General features: G+C 42.4%; 1 protein-coding gene across 20 annotated transcripts in view; it reads left to right on the plus strand.

Annotated features, from left to right (window-relative positions):
* LOC135497302 (kinesin-like protein unc-104) overlaps positions 1 to 18422 on the plus strand; it is a 52816-nt gene that overhangs the window by 2706 nt on the left and 31688 nt on the right. For all 20 annotated transcript variants that reach the window (XM_064787082.1, XM_064787084.1, XM_064787089.1 and 17 more), the window contains 5 exons: positions 7329 to 7411; positions 11387 to 11566; positions 12207 to 12272; positions 13104 to 13282; positions 16096 to 16207. In XM_064787082.1, the coding sequence (XP_064643152.1) occupies positions 7329 to 7411; positions 11387 to 11566; positions 12207 to 12272; positions 13104 to 13282; positions 16096 to 16207 (620 nt within the window). The remainder of the gene's footprint in view (positions 1 to 7328; positions 7412 to 11386; positions 11567 to 12206; positions 12273 to 13103; positions 13283 to 16095; positions 16208 to 18422) is intronic.

Genomic DNA, 18422 nt, shown 5'->3' on the forward strand with positions numbered 1-18422 from the left:
TCATAACCAACCATACAATTACAACTTCTGCAGCAAACTCACATTTCTGTCTACCACAAAATGACCTAGTGCTATGCTAAATGTGCCAATTTGTGATATGTTTTTAAAACATAGTTGAAGTTCCATGGCCAACATTACAGCAGGAGTATACATTGACGACTATCAATTCACTGTGGTCTTCTCCATTTTAACTCAAAGAGCTGACAGTTTATCCGCTGTTCTGCTGGATGTTTACCCAGAGTACTTCAGCACATTTAGTAATAACGGCAGTCACGTTGTGCATTCACGGATCCATGATGTTGCCATGGATGATTGTTGAAACATGATTTTCCAATAGCAATGAAATGTCAAATATATTCCGTCTCATTTCATATCTTAGTTCCATTGAGTGTGTTTCATATTGCTAGTTCATGTTCTGTTTCAGGTAGCATATCAATTTCAGTATAAATATAAAGTAGTCCTGTCAATGTCAGTCCTGTCAGTGTCATCAGATTGTCAAAATCCGCCTGACTCGGACATTATGCTGAAGCCGAGTCTACGTTAAAGAGATATGTCAATGAACGAAAGCCTATTTTGAAAATACAATAAAAAGAGGCAAACCTATATATAATATTCATATCCTCTCATAGATTAGGATCGAAAAGATCACTCATCTCAATGTAAGCAGTCAATAGATTCAGCCAATCAGCAGAACCCTACTTCCTTGACGTAAGTCTGATCTCCTCGAGATGGCGTTTCCATGGCAACTTGTCTAATTCATGATTCTGCCGGCAATAACAAACCGCTTGGGTAAATGTGATGTATCCTTTCCATGATTATTTGGACTTTGTTGCCTGGAGAGAGTCCACCTCCCTCGGGGTAAGATGCACTTTGCCATTTGATAGTGTTGCTCGATAGTGTTCCCAAGAAGTACCATTTGTGAAACATCCGTTTTGAAGAACATCCCCTTTCCAAGAAGTTATACCATTGCCTTTTTACAAGAGTATCCTGGAGATTCAGATCTGAGTCTCTGATATCGAAAATAACAATGATGCATTGGACATTTCTTTGTCTTCATGTCCCAGGGAAAGGCAAAGAATCCCCTTTAGAACTAGCATTGGTAATCAGAGTCTTTTATCATCTTTGCCTATATGTGTCCGAAGGGGAAGGCAAACATTGACATTTGATGAATATTGCTGAGGCTATCATGTCAAATGTTACCCTTCTTGGACGCGAAGTCTCCCTAGGTTCGGCAAACATTGACATTTGTAAAGCATATTGCCTGTAACGAGGCAAACATGCCAAATATTGCCCTGGATGCAATGTCACCCGAAGCTTGGAAAAACATTGCATTTGTTACGTGAGCATTTGGGTGCTGTACCCACAACTCTCCTCTATCAGGTCATCGGGACATTTTATAAGCCAACTGAAAAAAGCATGTCTGTCTGCCAGGTTTGTATGCTTGCAGCCACTGACATGCATTGATCTGAGAAGTTGTATAAAGCACACATCGAATGTCATATAGATGTTTGGTAATACTGGCCAGACATACATGATTAATTCATCTACTCTAATCTAGTATTTGACACTGGGTATGTTGTTTTTGGCTATTGAGCAGGTCAATGTAAAGTTATGTGTTTGTATCGGTCCCAAGCCGGCTGATTGCAATGCTGTTATGATCACGGCAAGTTTTGTCTCATGCGATTACTATAGCTAGTTGCTGCAACAAGAATTGCTTATTGCCAAGCACTTCCATCTTGCGTATTTTACGGCTTGACTGCAAAGAGAAAGCGTCAGCGACAAGGCTTGCATCACATCAGTCACAATGTTTGAATGCAGGTGTAGTGATTCAGGTTGAGAACATCAACATTAGTTCTAAAGGTGTCTTGGAATGGACGTTTCCCATCAGTCTCAGCTGTTATTGCCAGCGCGATCTGAAGTAGGGGTCAGTCACGGAGCAGATTAGATGCTGGCCCAAGGGTCATCCAATGACCATATTTAGATTACTGATCACCTTGATAGATTAGCCATGATGGTGACTGTGGTAATACATAGTTTAGTGTTCGCAGAATCCATTTACCAATATTCTGTTCTGTTGACATGCTGTTGAAATCTGTTGTTTCATTCACGAGTTGGTAAATCTATGTTCGCTGTTTGTTTGTTGGAATAAAGGGTTGTAATGGGTCAGTTTAAAACCATGTCCATATAGAGGTAGCTATTACTTGACATTCTTGTTGACGTGGTCATCCCAAATGATTTGTTCAGATACCACTGAGCTCTGGAGCATACAGGCAGAAAGGCTGACAGCCATTATCATCTGGATGCAAACTTGGCATTGTTATTCAAGAATTGCAATCACATGCCTCCACTTATTAGCTGTTATTGTCGTGAATCACATCATCACCTATCATCTGATTGTAGCTGTTGATGTAAAGTACATCAAGCAATCATATCCCAGCTTCAATTACTGTGTCACATATGTTTTTATGCCAGGGAGGTCATACTGCCATATAAGAGGGGTTGGCACACTGAGGTATCACCAACGATCTCTCCAAAAAGTGTGCCTTCCTCCAAGTCAAGGCTAACACTGAGAGCCTTTTGGCATGTTTGGAGTGACTCCAGTATCAGATCGAAGGCTACCCCCCTAAACTGGGCCCTTGTATTGAACTCTATGGATCCATCACTGTTGATATACCAGGCCAGCCAAGGCATATGTTTGGTTTCAGACTGATGTTCTGCCTCTGGTCACAACCGCAGTCACATGTGCCCTCCTCAGTCAACACTTGGTGTCTGCTGAGCACCTCTCACATATTGCTGATGGTAATATTGCTGTTCTCCTGGCAGTCCTCCTCGTTAGTCACTCATTCCATCACCGACCCCATTATCGTGACCTCACGCTGACGCCCAATCAATTTCCAATTATCCCTTGACCTTAATGTTGTGTGTGGTTACATCTCCTGACGATACCTCATCAGTGACAGAACACCGCTTCGGCAATAACGCATGTTTGAGGCTGCATAATATTATAACTGATATGAATTAGTATAAACGCTAATGCTCAGGTGTATCATTTATTCTCATCCACCCCTGGGGTGCTGTCTGACCTTTGAGGAAATCGTTGCTATGGCAGTGATGTTATTGTGGGCAGTGTCCTTTTGTAGTGATATCTGGAAGCAGGATGATGACAACAAGCAATATGCGATGTGGCGTGGCAGGATTGCAGGAAGTTGAAACGATGATCTCTTCCAGAACAATCACATTTGGAGGATGTTGGACAATACTTGTTATTCTAAAGATGGCCATACGATTCTTAGAATGAAAGATTATCATTGGAAATGCTTCAAAAGGCTTTAAAATGTCTAGTTGCTGCAATCAACAACCAGCGATGATCCATCTCTGCTATGAACTGAGTGTCTCAGAAACGGGTACAACTTGCCCTCCTTCTGGGTGACCATGTCTGACTTGAGTGTCTCAGAAACGGGTACAACTTGCCCTCCTTCTGGGTGACCATGTCTGACTTGAGTGTCTCAGAAACGGGTACAACTTGCCCTCCTTCTGGGTGACCATGTCTGACTTGAGTGTCTCAGAAACGGGTACAGCTTGCCCTCCTTCTGGGTGACCATGTCTGACTTGAGTGTCTCAGAAACGGGTACAGCTTTCCCTCCTTCTGGGTGACCATGTCTGACTTGAGTGTCTCAGAAACGGGTACAGCTTGCCCTCCTTCTGGGTGACCATGTCTGACTTGAGTGTCTCAGAAATGGGTACAACTTGCCCTCCTTCTAGGTGACCATGTCTGACTTGAGTGTCTCAGAAATGGGTACAACTTGCCCTCCTTCTAGGTGACCATGTCTGACTTGAGTGTCTCAGAAACGGGTACAGCTTGCCCTCCTTCTGGGTGACCATGTCTGACTTGAGCGTCTCAGAAACGGGTACAACTTGCCCTCCTTCTGGGTGACCATGTCTGACTTGAGTGTCTCAGAAACGGGTACAACTGGCCCTCCTTCTGGGTGACCATGTCTGACTTGAGTGTCTCAGAAACGGGTACAACTTGCCCTCCTTCTGGGTGACCATGTCTGACTTGAGCGTCTCAGAAACGGGTACAGCTTGCTCTCCTTCTAGGTGACCATGTCTGACTTGAGTGTCTCAGAAATGGGTACAACTTGCCCTCCTTCTAGGTGACCATGTCTGACTTGAGCGTCTCAGAAACGGGTACAGCTTGCCCTCCTTCTGGGTGACCATGTCTGACTTGAGTGTCTCAGAAATGGGTACAACTTGCCCTCCTTCTAGGTGACCATGTCTGACTTGAGTGTCTCAGAAACGGGTACAGCTTGCCCTCCTTCTGGGTGACCATGTCTGACTTGAGCGTCTCAGAAACGGGTACAACTTGCCCTCCTTCTGGGTGACCATGTCTGACTTGAGTGTCTCAGAAACGGGTACAACTGGCCCTCCTTCTGGGTGACCATGTCTGACTTGAGTGTCTCAGAAACGGGTACAACTTGCCCTCCTTCTGGGTGACCATGTCTGACTTGAGCGTCTCAGAAACGGGTACAGCTTGCTCTCCTTCTAGGTGACCATGTCTGACTTGAGTGTCTCAGAAACGGGTACAGCTTGCCCTCCTTCTGGGTGACCATGTCTGACTTGAGCGTTTCAGAAACGGGTACAGCTTGCCCTCCTTCTGAGTGACCATGTCTAACTTGAGTGTCTCAGAAACGGGTACAGCTTGCCCTCCTTCTAGGTGACCATGTCTGACTTGAGTGTCTCAGAAATGGGTACAACTTGCCCTCCTTCTGTGTGACCATGTCTGACTTGAGTGTCTCAGAAACGGGTACAGCTTGCCCTCCTTCTGGGTGACCATGTCTGACTTGAGCGTCTCAGAAACGAGTACAACTTGCCCTCCTTCTAGGTGACCATGTCTGACTTGAGTGTCTCAGAAACGGGTACAGCTTGCCCTCCTTCTGGGTGACCATGTCTGACTTGAGCGTCTCAGAAACGAGTACAACTTGCCCTCCTTCTAGGTGACCATGTCTGACTTGAGTGTCTCAGAAACGGGTACAGCTTGCCCTCCTTCTGGGTGACCATGTCTGACTTGAGCGTCTCAGAAACGAGTACAACTTGCCCTCCTTCTGGGTGACCATGTCTGACTTGAGTGTCTCAGAAACGGGTACAACTTGCCCTCCTTCTGGGTGACCATGTCTGACTTGAGTGTCTCAGAAACGGGTACAACTTGCCCTCCTTCTGGGTGACAATGTCTGACTAGTTGGGCCTACCAGTGGTAGAATTATAGTTGCCTACACCTTGGCCAGCAATATAATGAGACTTCTCATGTCAGACTGATAGCTGTATTCCCGCTTGTGTCTTCTAAACATTTCTCCTCCCAGCGTCTCAGAGTAGATCATCACAAGTCTGATCTAGCATTCATTACACCCACGGCATACATCCCTTTGACATATACGCCCTGTACTCAGAATCAGATACTAATCAAAGACAAACAGTCTATTCTTATTGATGGGTTGGTTATAAGCAAAGTGAATATTCCAATTATAGCTACTCCTGATTCATCAACTTTTGACAGTGTTATTGACAAATGATAGCCAATCAAGTGATCTTATCTTCAGCCTTAATACCACTACCAGCCCATATCAACCAGCTGATCAGTCATATCATATCATATCACCACATGGTCAATTTTTTTTCAACAACTAGCATAAATTTCAGTGCCATTTCTCATTTTCCCCATTCAATCTTGGGGTAATAAATGTTAGGAAATGCGGTATATTAACACCCAAGCTGGTCCGCTCGGCAGTATGCCACATCACAATTACCATCATCAAATATCTCAACCTGCCGAGAATGAGCAACACGGTGATCCGCTAGCAAGCTGGCCGTCATGGCGGGTCACCATGGATACGACCCATATATTGAGATACGCAACTCTGGCATTTTGAAAGCCGAGATTCTGTAGAGGAGGAGGATAATGGTTCTTATGATGCAATTGCTCTTGACAATGTTGCATTTCGATTCCGCAGTTGCTAGTATGGCTCAAGGGGGAATTGATTGCCAAGCAACAGATGGATTTCTGAGTAGAGAAATAGAAACCTGATAAAACGCCATGCGGAACGATTCGATAACTGTAATCCATTTTGAAATTTTCATCAAGTTGAAGTGATTAGCATTAGGCAGCAAAACAGCACAACAGCCTTCAGGGCAAATTGCTGGGAAAACAAAAAATTGAAGAAAACGTCATTAGTGATAAAAACAAATCCCTCGTGTTTCGTTAATGAAAACGAAATGTTTGAACGAGCCGATCAAATCAAACCAACTCCGTCTAACAAATTACTGTGCGAGAAACATCATCAACTCAATTTCCCTCAAATTATCTCTTTTGATTCAATAAACCAATGAAAAACTGCATACCAACAACCGTGTAAAACAACAGCACTTGAAAAATTTGGCAATTTGTTGCCTTCCGTTGGAAATTGGAAATGTGCCCTGAAGGCATAGTCAGTCTGTGGCTGATTGATAAATTCTTCAGAAAATGTTGTGATCTCTGTCCTTGTGGCAAAATGTACCGGTACCTTCTTTTTATCATTTCAGCAATCCATAAGCTAGCTCATGTATCCTTTCAATGCTCATATGCCTTCAACCTATCATTTCAGCTCTCTAACATCCATAAGCTGGAGCTCATGTATCCTTTCAATGCTCAGATGCCTTCAACCTATCATTTCAGCTCTCTAACATCCATAAGCTTGAGCTCATGTATCCTTTCAATGCTCATGTGCCTTCAACCTATCATTTCAGCTCTCTAACATCCATAAGCTGGAGCTCATGTGTCCTTTCAATGCTCATATGCCTTCAACCTATCATTTCAGCTCTCTAACATCCATAAGCTTGAGCTCATGTATCCTTTCAATGCTCATATGCCTTCAACCTATCATTTCAGCTCTCTAACATCCATAAGCTGGAGCTCATGTATCCTTTCAATGCTCATGTGCCTTCAACCTATCATTTCAGCTCTCTAACATCCATAAGCTGGAGCTCATGTATCCTTTCAATGCTCATATGCCTTCAACCTATCATTTCAGCTCTCTAACATCCATAAGCTGGAGCTCATGTATCCTTTCAATGCTCATATGCCTTCAACCTATCATTTCAGCTCTCTAACATCCATAAGCTGGAGCTCATGTATCCTTTCAATGCTCATGTGCCTTCAACCTATCATTTCAGCTCTCTAACATCCATAAGCTGGAGCTCATGTGTATCCTTTCAATGCTCATATGCCTTCAACCTATCATTTCAGCTCTCTAACATTCATAAGCTAAAGCTCATGTGTATCCTCTTTATCATTTCAGCAATCCAGAATCCAAAAGCTGGAGCACACGATCAGAAAGTGAAAAGCTTCAACTTTGACTATTCCTACTGGTCACACACTGATGTAAGTACATCTCAACAACTTCAGATTTGATCATTCGTGTAATCAATCATCACCATGATTCCAGTCAAGAGAAGAAGTCAACAAATGCAACCAATGTTTGTCCGTTCCCAGCTTTTCAATACCTATTGACAAAAGTACACAAAGCCTTCGTCCCGTTGATTAGATACTGAGAACTAGACATGCCAGACACACACCATTCAATAACCAGACATGCCAGACACACACCATTCAATAACCAGACATGCCAGACACACACCATTCAATAACCAGACATGCCAGACACACACCATTCAATAACCAGACATGCCAGACACACACCATTCAATAACCAGACATGCCAGACACACATCATTCAATAACCAGACATGCCAGACACACACCATTCAATAACCAGACATGCCAGACACACATCATTCAATAACGAAAACCGGATGAAAACCTAGTCCCATTCCAATCAAATCTAATAATGCATTGCCATCTCCCCCGAGATAATCTTTCAATACCTCTGACATTTCATGTTTTCATCCAGATACATTTCTGCTTTCACTCTTAACATTGCGTGATTCATACTGGCTCCAATTTCACTCTCATTCTTCGTAGAATAATTGGCCTGAAGACTTGAATCAATCTCACTTTGGCCATAAATCAGCCATTTTCTGTGAATGAAAATCACAGTATGTTGTTTCATTGCATTCCCTTGTACATACTTGCACTGGGACTATTTTCCTTTGTTTGCTCCATTGGTAATGGTAGAGAGGTAAACACTTGTTCACTTCTCTCTACCATACCAATTAAAAAAAAATCTGAGGAAAATTTTTTTTGAAAAAAATCCTCAGTCACCCCAGGCTTTGAACCCAGGACCTCTTGCATGCTAGCCTCAGTCCCTACCACTAGGCCACAGGGGACCACACAAAGTATGGACATCTGACAATGGCATGATTTCAGAGTTTGATTGATCTTAAGGGGGATTGACAGGCATTGAGAACATTGCATATGAGCATTGATTGTTTTAGCCATGATTTACATGCTTTGTGTATATTGAATCCTTTTGGTTGCTCTGATGCTAGAGACACAGTCACTCTGGCTGTCCTCAATCATTTCTCATGTCTTGCCATGATATCATTGCACTAGAGGACAAGTTTTGCCTTTAGCTTCTTGGAACTCAATCTTGGACTTGGTTAAGAAGTATGCCTTGTTCAAGCATGAGCATTCATGATGTGATTCAAAATATATAATCTGGCCTCCCATCTCCTTACAATCGATTATCTCCCTTAACATAGAATAGTTTGTTGTTGCTCTTTGGGTGGAGAAAAGTAAGCTACTGTTTACTTTTCTCTGCCCATTAAAAAAAAATGCATATGTGAAATTTTTTCAAAAAATGTTCTGTATACCCCCAAGGGGACCTGGGACCTCCTGCATGGAAGCCTGAGTCCCTACCACTAGGCCACAGGGGACCACACAAAGTCTGGTCATCTGACATTGTAATGAGTTTATTGCTTGATTGATGTTGAAGGGGATTGACAGGCTATGAGAACATTACCTGGTATAGATTGTTTAAGCAATGTTTGGTGTTGAATCCTGTTGGTTGCTTTGATGTCAGATGCGAATTAGTCAGCACTGGTAGGTACTTGTCAGCCCTCTCTAACTAGGGATGCTGCTAACTCTAAATACAAATCTGCCTCCAGCCTCATTCAAACATATGGCACACAGCCCCTGGGAACTGCTTTAGGGTTAAGACTTGAATTCTGGTTGGCAAAGTTGGATCAAAGTAACTTAGACGTAGCCTTTGTAAGAGAATGTGAATGTAGGTGACTTTCTTTCATTTTCCTACAAAGGCTTAGTCCGGGATCAAAAGCCAGGGCACCGTTGATACGTGTCACCATGGAAACAGCTGCTAACATAGATGAAAAACACAGTTTGAAAATTCCAAATACACCACTGTAATACAAAAGGATTAAAATTTAAACCTTGAGTGGATGGAATGTATGACAGCAGAAATTGAGGTGCCGCCTTATATCAGAAGAAAAGTCATAAAACGAGATCTAAATCGATTTGCATATTTCATGGAGTATGGCACACAGAGATGGGTTCTGGCTCATTGCCAATCAGAAAAGCAATCAACGTCATTTCTCTAAAGTGACGGCAATGAATTCTAGCCGCTGAGATTTTTACCAGCATATCGCTCTATGGTATTGAGACTCTGAGAATCGATAAACGGCGAGCGAATGCAATTTCTTTCTGTCGTTTTTGCATGCCGCGCGCAGATGACCCTTCTTATTCTTATTGGGTTAATTCTGCTTCTTATATTGGACTTTCAGCAGTAAAAAAAGGCAAGGGTGGGGCTCTCTAAGGGGAGTCGACTGGGGTTCTCTAAGGGGAGTCGACTACTGACCTGAATTGGATGTGGAGTCTTGGCTCGAACCCTCAAGTTGACCAACATTTAGGTCACCAGGATAAAATCACTTCCGGACGTCATCAACTTCCCTCTCCCACTGGTTCTGTCTGCAGAACATGCAAAACTATTTCTGCTCACACAAATACGATTCTGTAAAGTTAATGTTGCCTTGATGTGAGAGCCTGTCTTGTGTGCTGTCACATCATGTCAGAATCAGAGAGCCTGGAATAGGCCTCAATAACATGAAACTCTACTGCCAATTCTCTCTGTTGGATGAAATATGATTCTTGAACATAGCCTATTTACCCCCAAATGCTTTGAGCCATCATCTATGTCATTTACTTTAGCATGCGTGTCCACCAAACACTTCTGCCAATGACTCTACTGCTTGCCAACTTGATGACAGTCGAGCCTGACCTTACACAAGAGAGTTCAACTGCTACTTTATGCATGTGGGAATGTAAGCTACTTCCATACAATATGTATGCTATGCATGCTATGCATGCTATGTGTGCCATGTCTCATGTAGATTGCTATTGACATGACAATCAATACAACTGTACATTATGCATTGCTAGCTTGGAGCTGTAGCATCATGGTTAGCTTGTTGAAGACGTAGCGTCAGAGTAACGTGAAGCTGTGCCTGGCTATCTGAAAGTGTCACCAAAGGATGTGACATTTGTCCCAAGAGGATGTGACAGTTGTGACATTGTCCTCGGAGGATGTGACAAGTGTCACCAAAGGATGTGATGTTTGCCTCAAAGACATGAGAGTTAATGGTTGTTGGCTAGTTGTGGCCCAAAGTCACAAGCTAAGACGACTGTAAGAATACCCCAGAGCTTCCTGCCATGAACACAAGATGAGAACTTTTTGATCATCTCCCGTTTTTGAGGTACAAGCTACTGCTCCATTAGCCCATAGATGTCTTTGGCCTGACATGTGCAGCTGACAAGACCATCACCTCAATTATCTCGAGTGCCAAGTGTTTTTGAAGCCTTCCACCGCCCTCAGGTGTAATTGGATTACACCTAAAAAAAGTAAAATTTCTGCTCAGCTGATATCACCTAAAGTTGACTACAGTTTACTATACATTTCATGACGATGCTGTTGGGGCTTAGTATTTCTGATCAATGAAACTTGGTTTCCAGTCATTCCAGGATTGACTGTTTCTATGTTCTACCCAGTCCTTAGGAGCCAGTTCATATGTACCGTTGAGTTGAGTTTCTAACCCTAATCCTTTCATAAGTTGAAAATTCTGAAAAATTTTCAAAGTCCAAAAAGTTTTGGGACTGATGATGTTGGTGATGTTGGTTCATTTTGAGCAGGAAAAAAAAAAATTTTTTTTTGTAAAGTTCAAAATTCTGAAAAATTTTGAAAATCATCTTTCAGAGTTTAGGGTTCCACTGTAGTTTTGATGTTGTCTGTTAAGTGTAGCAAGTATTTTCAGGCTTTTTCAGATGTCATATTTAGGCAATTTCAATTGCCGTTGTTCAGTAAATAAGAATGTCTCTCCTTATCCAGCCACTCAAAATGACACCATTGGATATTTTCTGATCAAATTGTCATCTTTTTACTTCTAGGCTGATGATCCTAATTTCGCCTCGCAGAAAAAAGTCTATGAAGATATCGGGATTGATATGTTGGAACATGCATTTGAAGGCTACAATGTTTGTATATTTGCCTACGGTCAAACAGGTTCGGGTAAAAGTTACACAATGATGGGGAAGGACTCGCCCGGACAAAAAGGAATCATTCCGCAGGTGAGCTTGTTGTCTACTTGGTTATGAAAGCATCAGTGTTTGAGACAGATTTCTTGCAATGAATATTTGTCCTCGCATGAGATGGTCAACCAGATATTCTCCCGATTTCGAGGAGATAGCAACCTGTGAGTAATCAGCGAGGTAAAAACTCTGCTCTGATGTCCACTCTGAGGAACAAATGAATTACTGAAACTCAAGCTTGAAGTTGATAATGAATTGCCCTATACATGTTGCTTTGATGAGTTCTTATGAATAAATAAACATTCCTTAATCAGGCTGTATACCAGCACAGCAGAAAATCCCTCGGAGTGTCATAATGGAATAGCCATGGATGCTTAGATATATTGGCCATTTTTCACAATCTTAGTAATCTTGTACAGGTATATGTATGGAAATCTATTAGCGGCCCCAGGTTACTGATATTGCTATCATGCATTTGAAAGATATTCGATATTCCTATAAATCTGGGGACTTGTTTCCTAGTGAAGCGTTGGAGAAGATCTGTCAGGTCAAGAAGTATCAAGGCAGCTCTTCACCCAGCTGTTCTCTTTGAGACATGAAATCCTGTTCACTAGTAAATGCTACCTTTCATGCCTGTCCGTTTTATACCTAATCCTTACTGTCTGTTTCATCGTTGCAGTTATGTGAAGATCTCTTTAATAGAATACATGAGCAGACAAACATTGATACGTTATTTTCTGTGGAAGTAAGTCAAAGAGAGTGCAGTGTCTTTCCTGACTTATTTGAACATAGCACCACCATTTTGGCTAGAACTTGCAATCCTAAAGCAACTAGAGCTCTTTCAAAACGAAGTGAATGCCCTGCCAAGGATGGAGACAGCTTATAGGGGCCCTTCTTAGAGTATATTGATGGCTTGATTGGAATATCTGCAGTACGACTTCCTTGCTGACCATCTTGCCAGTTTCGAGGCACCTGGACCTTCTCATAATCAGAAAGCTTTCAAGATAATTGTGTGTTTATGTCGGGTCTTGTCTCAGAATCCCTCGTTAGGGTTCTCACATAGACTAACAAGCTTTGCCGACTCCCGAGGCTAAGGCTTTCATCTCCCTAATCAAGTTATCGAGTGCCGAGGGGCTATGACCAATGTACTTAGGACTTAGGGACAAGATATATGGAAGTAGATGGGTGGAAATGGCATCGAGCCAGCTTAACAAGTGTAAACAACAGGTTGTTGGGTTAGCAATCTGGTCTCAGCTTCTCAAATTGAAAGGTCATGGGGTTTGTTGCAACTGTCCCTTTCACACTTTGGAGGTAGCAAATGTACTGGTGCAGTTGAGATGTCACCTCATTGAGGATGGACGTTTTATTGTGGAAACGACTACTCAAATGAACAAAGAAGTTGGCCAATGGACTCATTCTCCTGTATTACCAGAAATCATGCCATTGGCCACATTGCTAGTGATATGTTGCGCTATGAAACTTGAGGTTGGCTCTTCGTTGGTAGGGGAAAGTAAAATTGGACCGGAGAGCCGGTATGTCCACAATTCAATTCTCATCACATTGTTCCCTCTTCCAGGTGAGCTATATGGAGATTTACTGTGAGCGCGTACGTGATTTGCTCAACCCAAAGAACAAAGGCAACCTGCGTGTGCGAGAACACCCACTTCTTGGACCGTATGTTGAAGATCTGTCAAAACTCGCCGTACAATCTTTTAATGACATCAACGACTTGATAGATGCTGGGAACAAGGCCAGGTGAGGTTCCATACATGTTCTTGCTCGCTAGGCCAAGTTTTCTCATTCTCATAACTGCTGATTTTGTTGGCATGATTGTCTTACCTATATGTCCCAACCCACACTTGAGCATCCCAATCTGAACATCCAAGCACAAACAAGGACAAATTGTATTTGGCAGATATTGCGAAGTGAAAATATGATCTATCAAATGGCTGAAGGTCTGATGGGTGTTTTGTGCCACTCGTTCAAAGGCACATTTGATGTGTCACCCTGATCTGTGTCCTGATCAGTCTGTAAATAAAATGAGATTGGATTGTTTCCATGTTGACACCAGTAATTCCAATTCGGCGTCAACTTAGTGGAATCAGCCGTGAGCTGATGTGTGGAATTATTCACTTATGCGACAAATCCTTGATGAAGTACGAGGTGACGTGACCTCTGACCTTATCATGGTCGCCAATCCTGTCTGTTACCATGGTAATGGTGATGATTAGGAGATATTCCTCAATACACTGAATCCATGGATTAATTCCCATCATATGACAACGGATGAATGGGTCTGGAGGTAATCAGATACCACAGGTGGTGTTTTCACCAGGACGGTGACAGTGACGAAGTCTGGCTGGCACTTGGTGTTTTCACCAGGACAGTGACAGTGACGAAGTCTGGCGGGCACTTGGTGTTTTCACCAGGACAGTGACAGTGACGAAGTCTGGCGGGCACTTGGTGTTTTCACCAGGACGGTGACAGTGACGAAGTCTGGCGGGCACTTGGTGTTTTCACCAGGACGGTGACAGTGACGAAGTCTGGCGGGCACTTGGTGTTTTCACCAGGACAGTGACAGTGACGAAGTCTGGCTGGCACTTGGTGTTTTCACCAGGACGGTGACAGTGACGAAGTCTGGCTGGCACTTTCAGTAAGGTTGACATTTGATGCTGGCAATCCTGAGTTTATCAGAACTTCTATGAGAACTCCTGCAGAAACTATTGCAGCTCACCGTCTCTAAAGGGTGAACAAAAATCTGACATTTTATTGAATTCCAAATGCAATTTCTCGGACTGATGGCATTTCAACTTGATTAAGGTCACCCTTGTGATCATTCTTTAGTGAGTTAATAGATCCCTTCTTAACGCAGGACTCTTTTGATAGATTATACTGCCTTCAACAGACGCCAATAGGGGGCGGTAAATGTTTCTTTCCTTCGAAGTAAACCTAGGGCAATCTTTGGTAATCTTGTGAGTCTAAATATAACACCAGTAGATGGCTTTTTGTGGTGGCGATTTCCACCAGTTTCATCACCATGGCAACTCAGGAGTGTTCGTCAAAGAGCCATCCATTTCACTTTCTTCACATTAGATGAATATGTTATAGTGCTGTTATCTTTGTTGACTGTAGGATTGTTAAAGGCCAGGTCTGTTGACAATGTCTACATGAGACCCTGATGGTACTTGGGAAGAAATAACACTGTCGTGCAATACAGTGGAGAAATGTTTTCATTTTCAAAATTCCATTACATCTTTTATAGTGATATACTGCTGCTAAGCTGACAATGTTCTAGTAGTTCCGTGTGACTCATACCGGTATAAAGTTTCCCGCCGACGCGATAGATTTAAATCATTATGCCAACTAAGATATGAGAGAATCTTTTTCACAGTGCCATGTCATTTTGCTTGTGAAATTGTAATGAACCATATTCAGCTAAATGCCACACTAAATTGAATTACTCTTTCCTTGGTAGAAATGCAAAGATTTAAAATAAGACTTGTTGTAACTGCTTCTGTAATGGAATCCTTCCACCCACTCAATCTGATATGGTATTCCGTTACCACAACCTACTACCTGTAAGATCGCACAGCAATCTACAAGAAAGAAACTCCTTTGAAGCTGATAGGAGCTGTGGAAAAAGTGAGCTTGTGGGTGTTAAAATTGAGCTAATTTTCATGATCAGGAACATAATAGCTTTTACAGCAAAAACAATAAGTGGCTTTTGTTTCTGAACTGTTCTGTTGTCTTTTCAATGCCAGGCTTGCTCCCGGCAAAGTGCATCTAAAAGCGGCAACGTTTTAGATGTTGAATTGGACTGAAGTGAAATTGGTTGAAATGCATCGAGATGAAATTCTAAAAGGTTTCGCTGAAGCTGAAAGTTCACTTTGCAATTCGGATCAGTTAACACTTTATCACGTTTAAAGAGTTCATTTCCGGCCGCTTAGTATTCCAGCTGGCTAATGAACATTTCCACCATTGTTGGCTCCAGGCCATCACCTCCCGAGTCGTAGCCTGTTCTGTGTTACCATGGAGACCACCTTAGAATGCGTCTGTCTTTGCTGAGAGATATTGGCTGTGAAAATTAACATATTTTTCTGTCGCCTCGGAAACTGTTGTGTTCTGCTCATCCAAAAATAAAGACTAAAAATAGAAGAAAATGTCTAGTTTGTATTGTCACGATGACTCTTTAGGCTGACATCATGTGAATGGTTGACGATTAACACATTGACTTCATGATCTGATCCAGATGAGAACTAGTGTGTTGAAGTAGGGTTATCCATCCACAGTTCTAGCCATATCCATATCTTAGGCCAAACTACTCTGAAACAGCATCTCTGCAAGGCCATATGGTAGACAGTGATATTCGGCAGTCACACTTTTCCCTGACCAGCTTTGGTCTTGAAGAACAATGACTCTCAATATCATAAGTTTCCATGGACGACTCTCGGGCATGAGAGAAGTGTTCATACAGCCTTCACTTAAGCTTAACTCCTGGTTCTTTATGTTCTTTCACAGCATATTTGGTGTAGTATCAGTGATATTCAAAACGTTGTTGTTATTTTCAGGACGGTGGCAGCCACCAATATGAATGAGACAAGCAGTCGTTCCCATGCTGTCTTTACGATTGTCTTCACACAGAAGAAACACGACCAAGAAACAAACCTTTGCGGTGAAAAGGTAACTTTAAGGTTTCTCTATTGAAGCTGTTTGCCATGTCCTATACTATGTTATTAGCCCGGCAGAATAGCTTTATTAGCCACTGCAGCAGCAAAAATAGGAAACCGTGCGGCTTTCATAGGCTTTGGATCAATTGCGATATAAATTATTGTAGAGTTTTGACAAGGTATTCTCAGAATGCAATGACCTTGAGCTATAATGCTATTTCCAAATGCGCTATATGGATAATCAATATTGGTTTGAAGGTATTGATAATTAAGAACCATTAGTTAATCAAATGGTCTGATTCCACGTATCACATTTCTATGAAGTGATATGCTGTGGTAACTCGCTCAGCTGACACCTCTATCACTAGAGTTGAGGACACATATTTAGGTTCAAGATTTATTCTTTCCTGATCAGCAACCTTTAGTGGAGGAGCTTTGGCATGGGAAAAAAAGGTCGATTTATGGGGTCATTTATAGAATTTTCTGATATAACATCAGCGGCATGGTCTGGCTGACCCCCTAACTTGTCCAAGAGCCACCACACCACAAGAGGTGCTGATCTTGAAAGAGACAGGATTCAATTCCATTTAACCTCTGTAATCAGGACCTTCCCTCTGCCGATGGCAGCATGTGTGACTCATCAGTCACCTTGCTTGAGAGGTTCTTCTGAACAGTACCATCAGTGTGGGTACAGAAGATTTACCCACACAAATATCAGCGATAATCTGATCTTTTTGTATCGATGTTACAAATTTAGTGCTAGTTTATTGATTAACCAATATGGTGATCTGTGATGGTAGCATTACACCATGTTTGCCCTGAGGTTGTATATACTGTCTGGTACGTCATTGATCCAATGAGGGGCCAACTTGCTGAGGTTATACTGTCTGGTACATCATTGATCCAATGAGGGGCCAACTTGCTGAGGCTGTATATACTGTCTGGTACATCATTGATCCAATGAGGGGCCAACTTGCTGAGGTTGTATATACTGTCTGGTACATCATTGATCCAATGAGGGGCCAACTTGCTGAGGTTGTATATACTGTCTGGTACATCATTGATCCAATGAGGGGCCAACTTGCCGAGGTTGTATATACTGTCTGGTACATCACTGATCCAATGAGGGGCCAACTTGCCGAGGTTGTATATACTGTCTGGTACATCATTGATCCAATGAGGGGCCAACTTGCTGAGGCTGTATATACTGTCTGGTACATCATTGATCCAATGAGGGGCCAACTTGCTGAGGTTGTATATACTGTCTGGTACATCATTGATCCAATGAGGGGCCAACTTGCTGAGGTTGTATATACTGTCTGGTACATCATTGATCCAATGAGGGGCCAACTTGCTGAGGTTGTATATACTGTCTGGTACATCATTGATCCAATGAGGGGCCAACTTGCTGAGGTTGTATATACTGTCTGGTACATCATTGATCCAATGAGGGGCCAACTTGCTGAGGTTATACTGTCTGGTACATCATTGATCCAATGAGGGGCCAACTTGCTGAGGTTATACTGTCTGGTACATCATTGATCCAATGAGGGGCCAACTTGCCAATACTGATTCTGTATAGGAAATTGCTTTAAAAGTATCAAAGTGTTGCCTCGTGTGGGGTTCAATTCAAATAGAGATACTCACCCCAGGGCATCAGTAATCAAGTGTTTTAGTGTTGATTATAACATTTAACCTTTGCCCCTGCAGGAACCCAAACATGTTCGCTGGTCAGACTTGCAAGGAGGCCATTATCGTGTATGCATTCCTGTACAAATCTGAAATGAAGGAACAGTGATGGAAATGCTTCACCCTCTGTACTCTGCCTTATCCCCAAACACCAGACGTCCTACTATTCTCACAGGAGCCCTGTTATTCTCATTTACATCACTCTTTTATTTCCAATGAAAAGTTGGCAATAATATATTGTGATGTGTTGATAAAACAGCAATGAAAGGACTGGTGTACTTACCATGCATGAAATCACAGGATTAACTTTTAGATTTCCAAGCATTGATCCAGCATTTCGATTTGTCTCAATTTTGATAGATTTAAAATGTTGTAGCGAGCAATTGAAAAGCCTTGGCTCTTTTGGAAGGAAATTGCAGTTGTTTTCATTTATGTCTTAGTTGTGTGGAATGAGAATTTCTGTTGCTTTCATGGCCTTGAGATAATGTATGATATTCTAAGTAGCAGTACGATCGTAGTGTTTCCAGTTGAATTGTCCA

The sequence above is a fragment of the Lineus longissimus genome, chromosome 12 (assembly GCF_910592395.1).
Source record: "Lineus longissimus chromosome 12, tnLinLong1.2, whole genome shotgun sequence".
NCBI lineage: Eukaryota > Metazoa > Nemertea > Pilidiophora > Heteronemertea > Lineidae > Lineus > Lineus longissimus.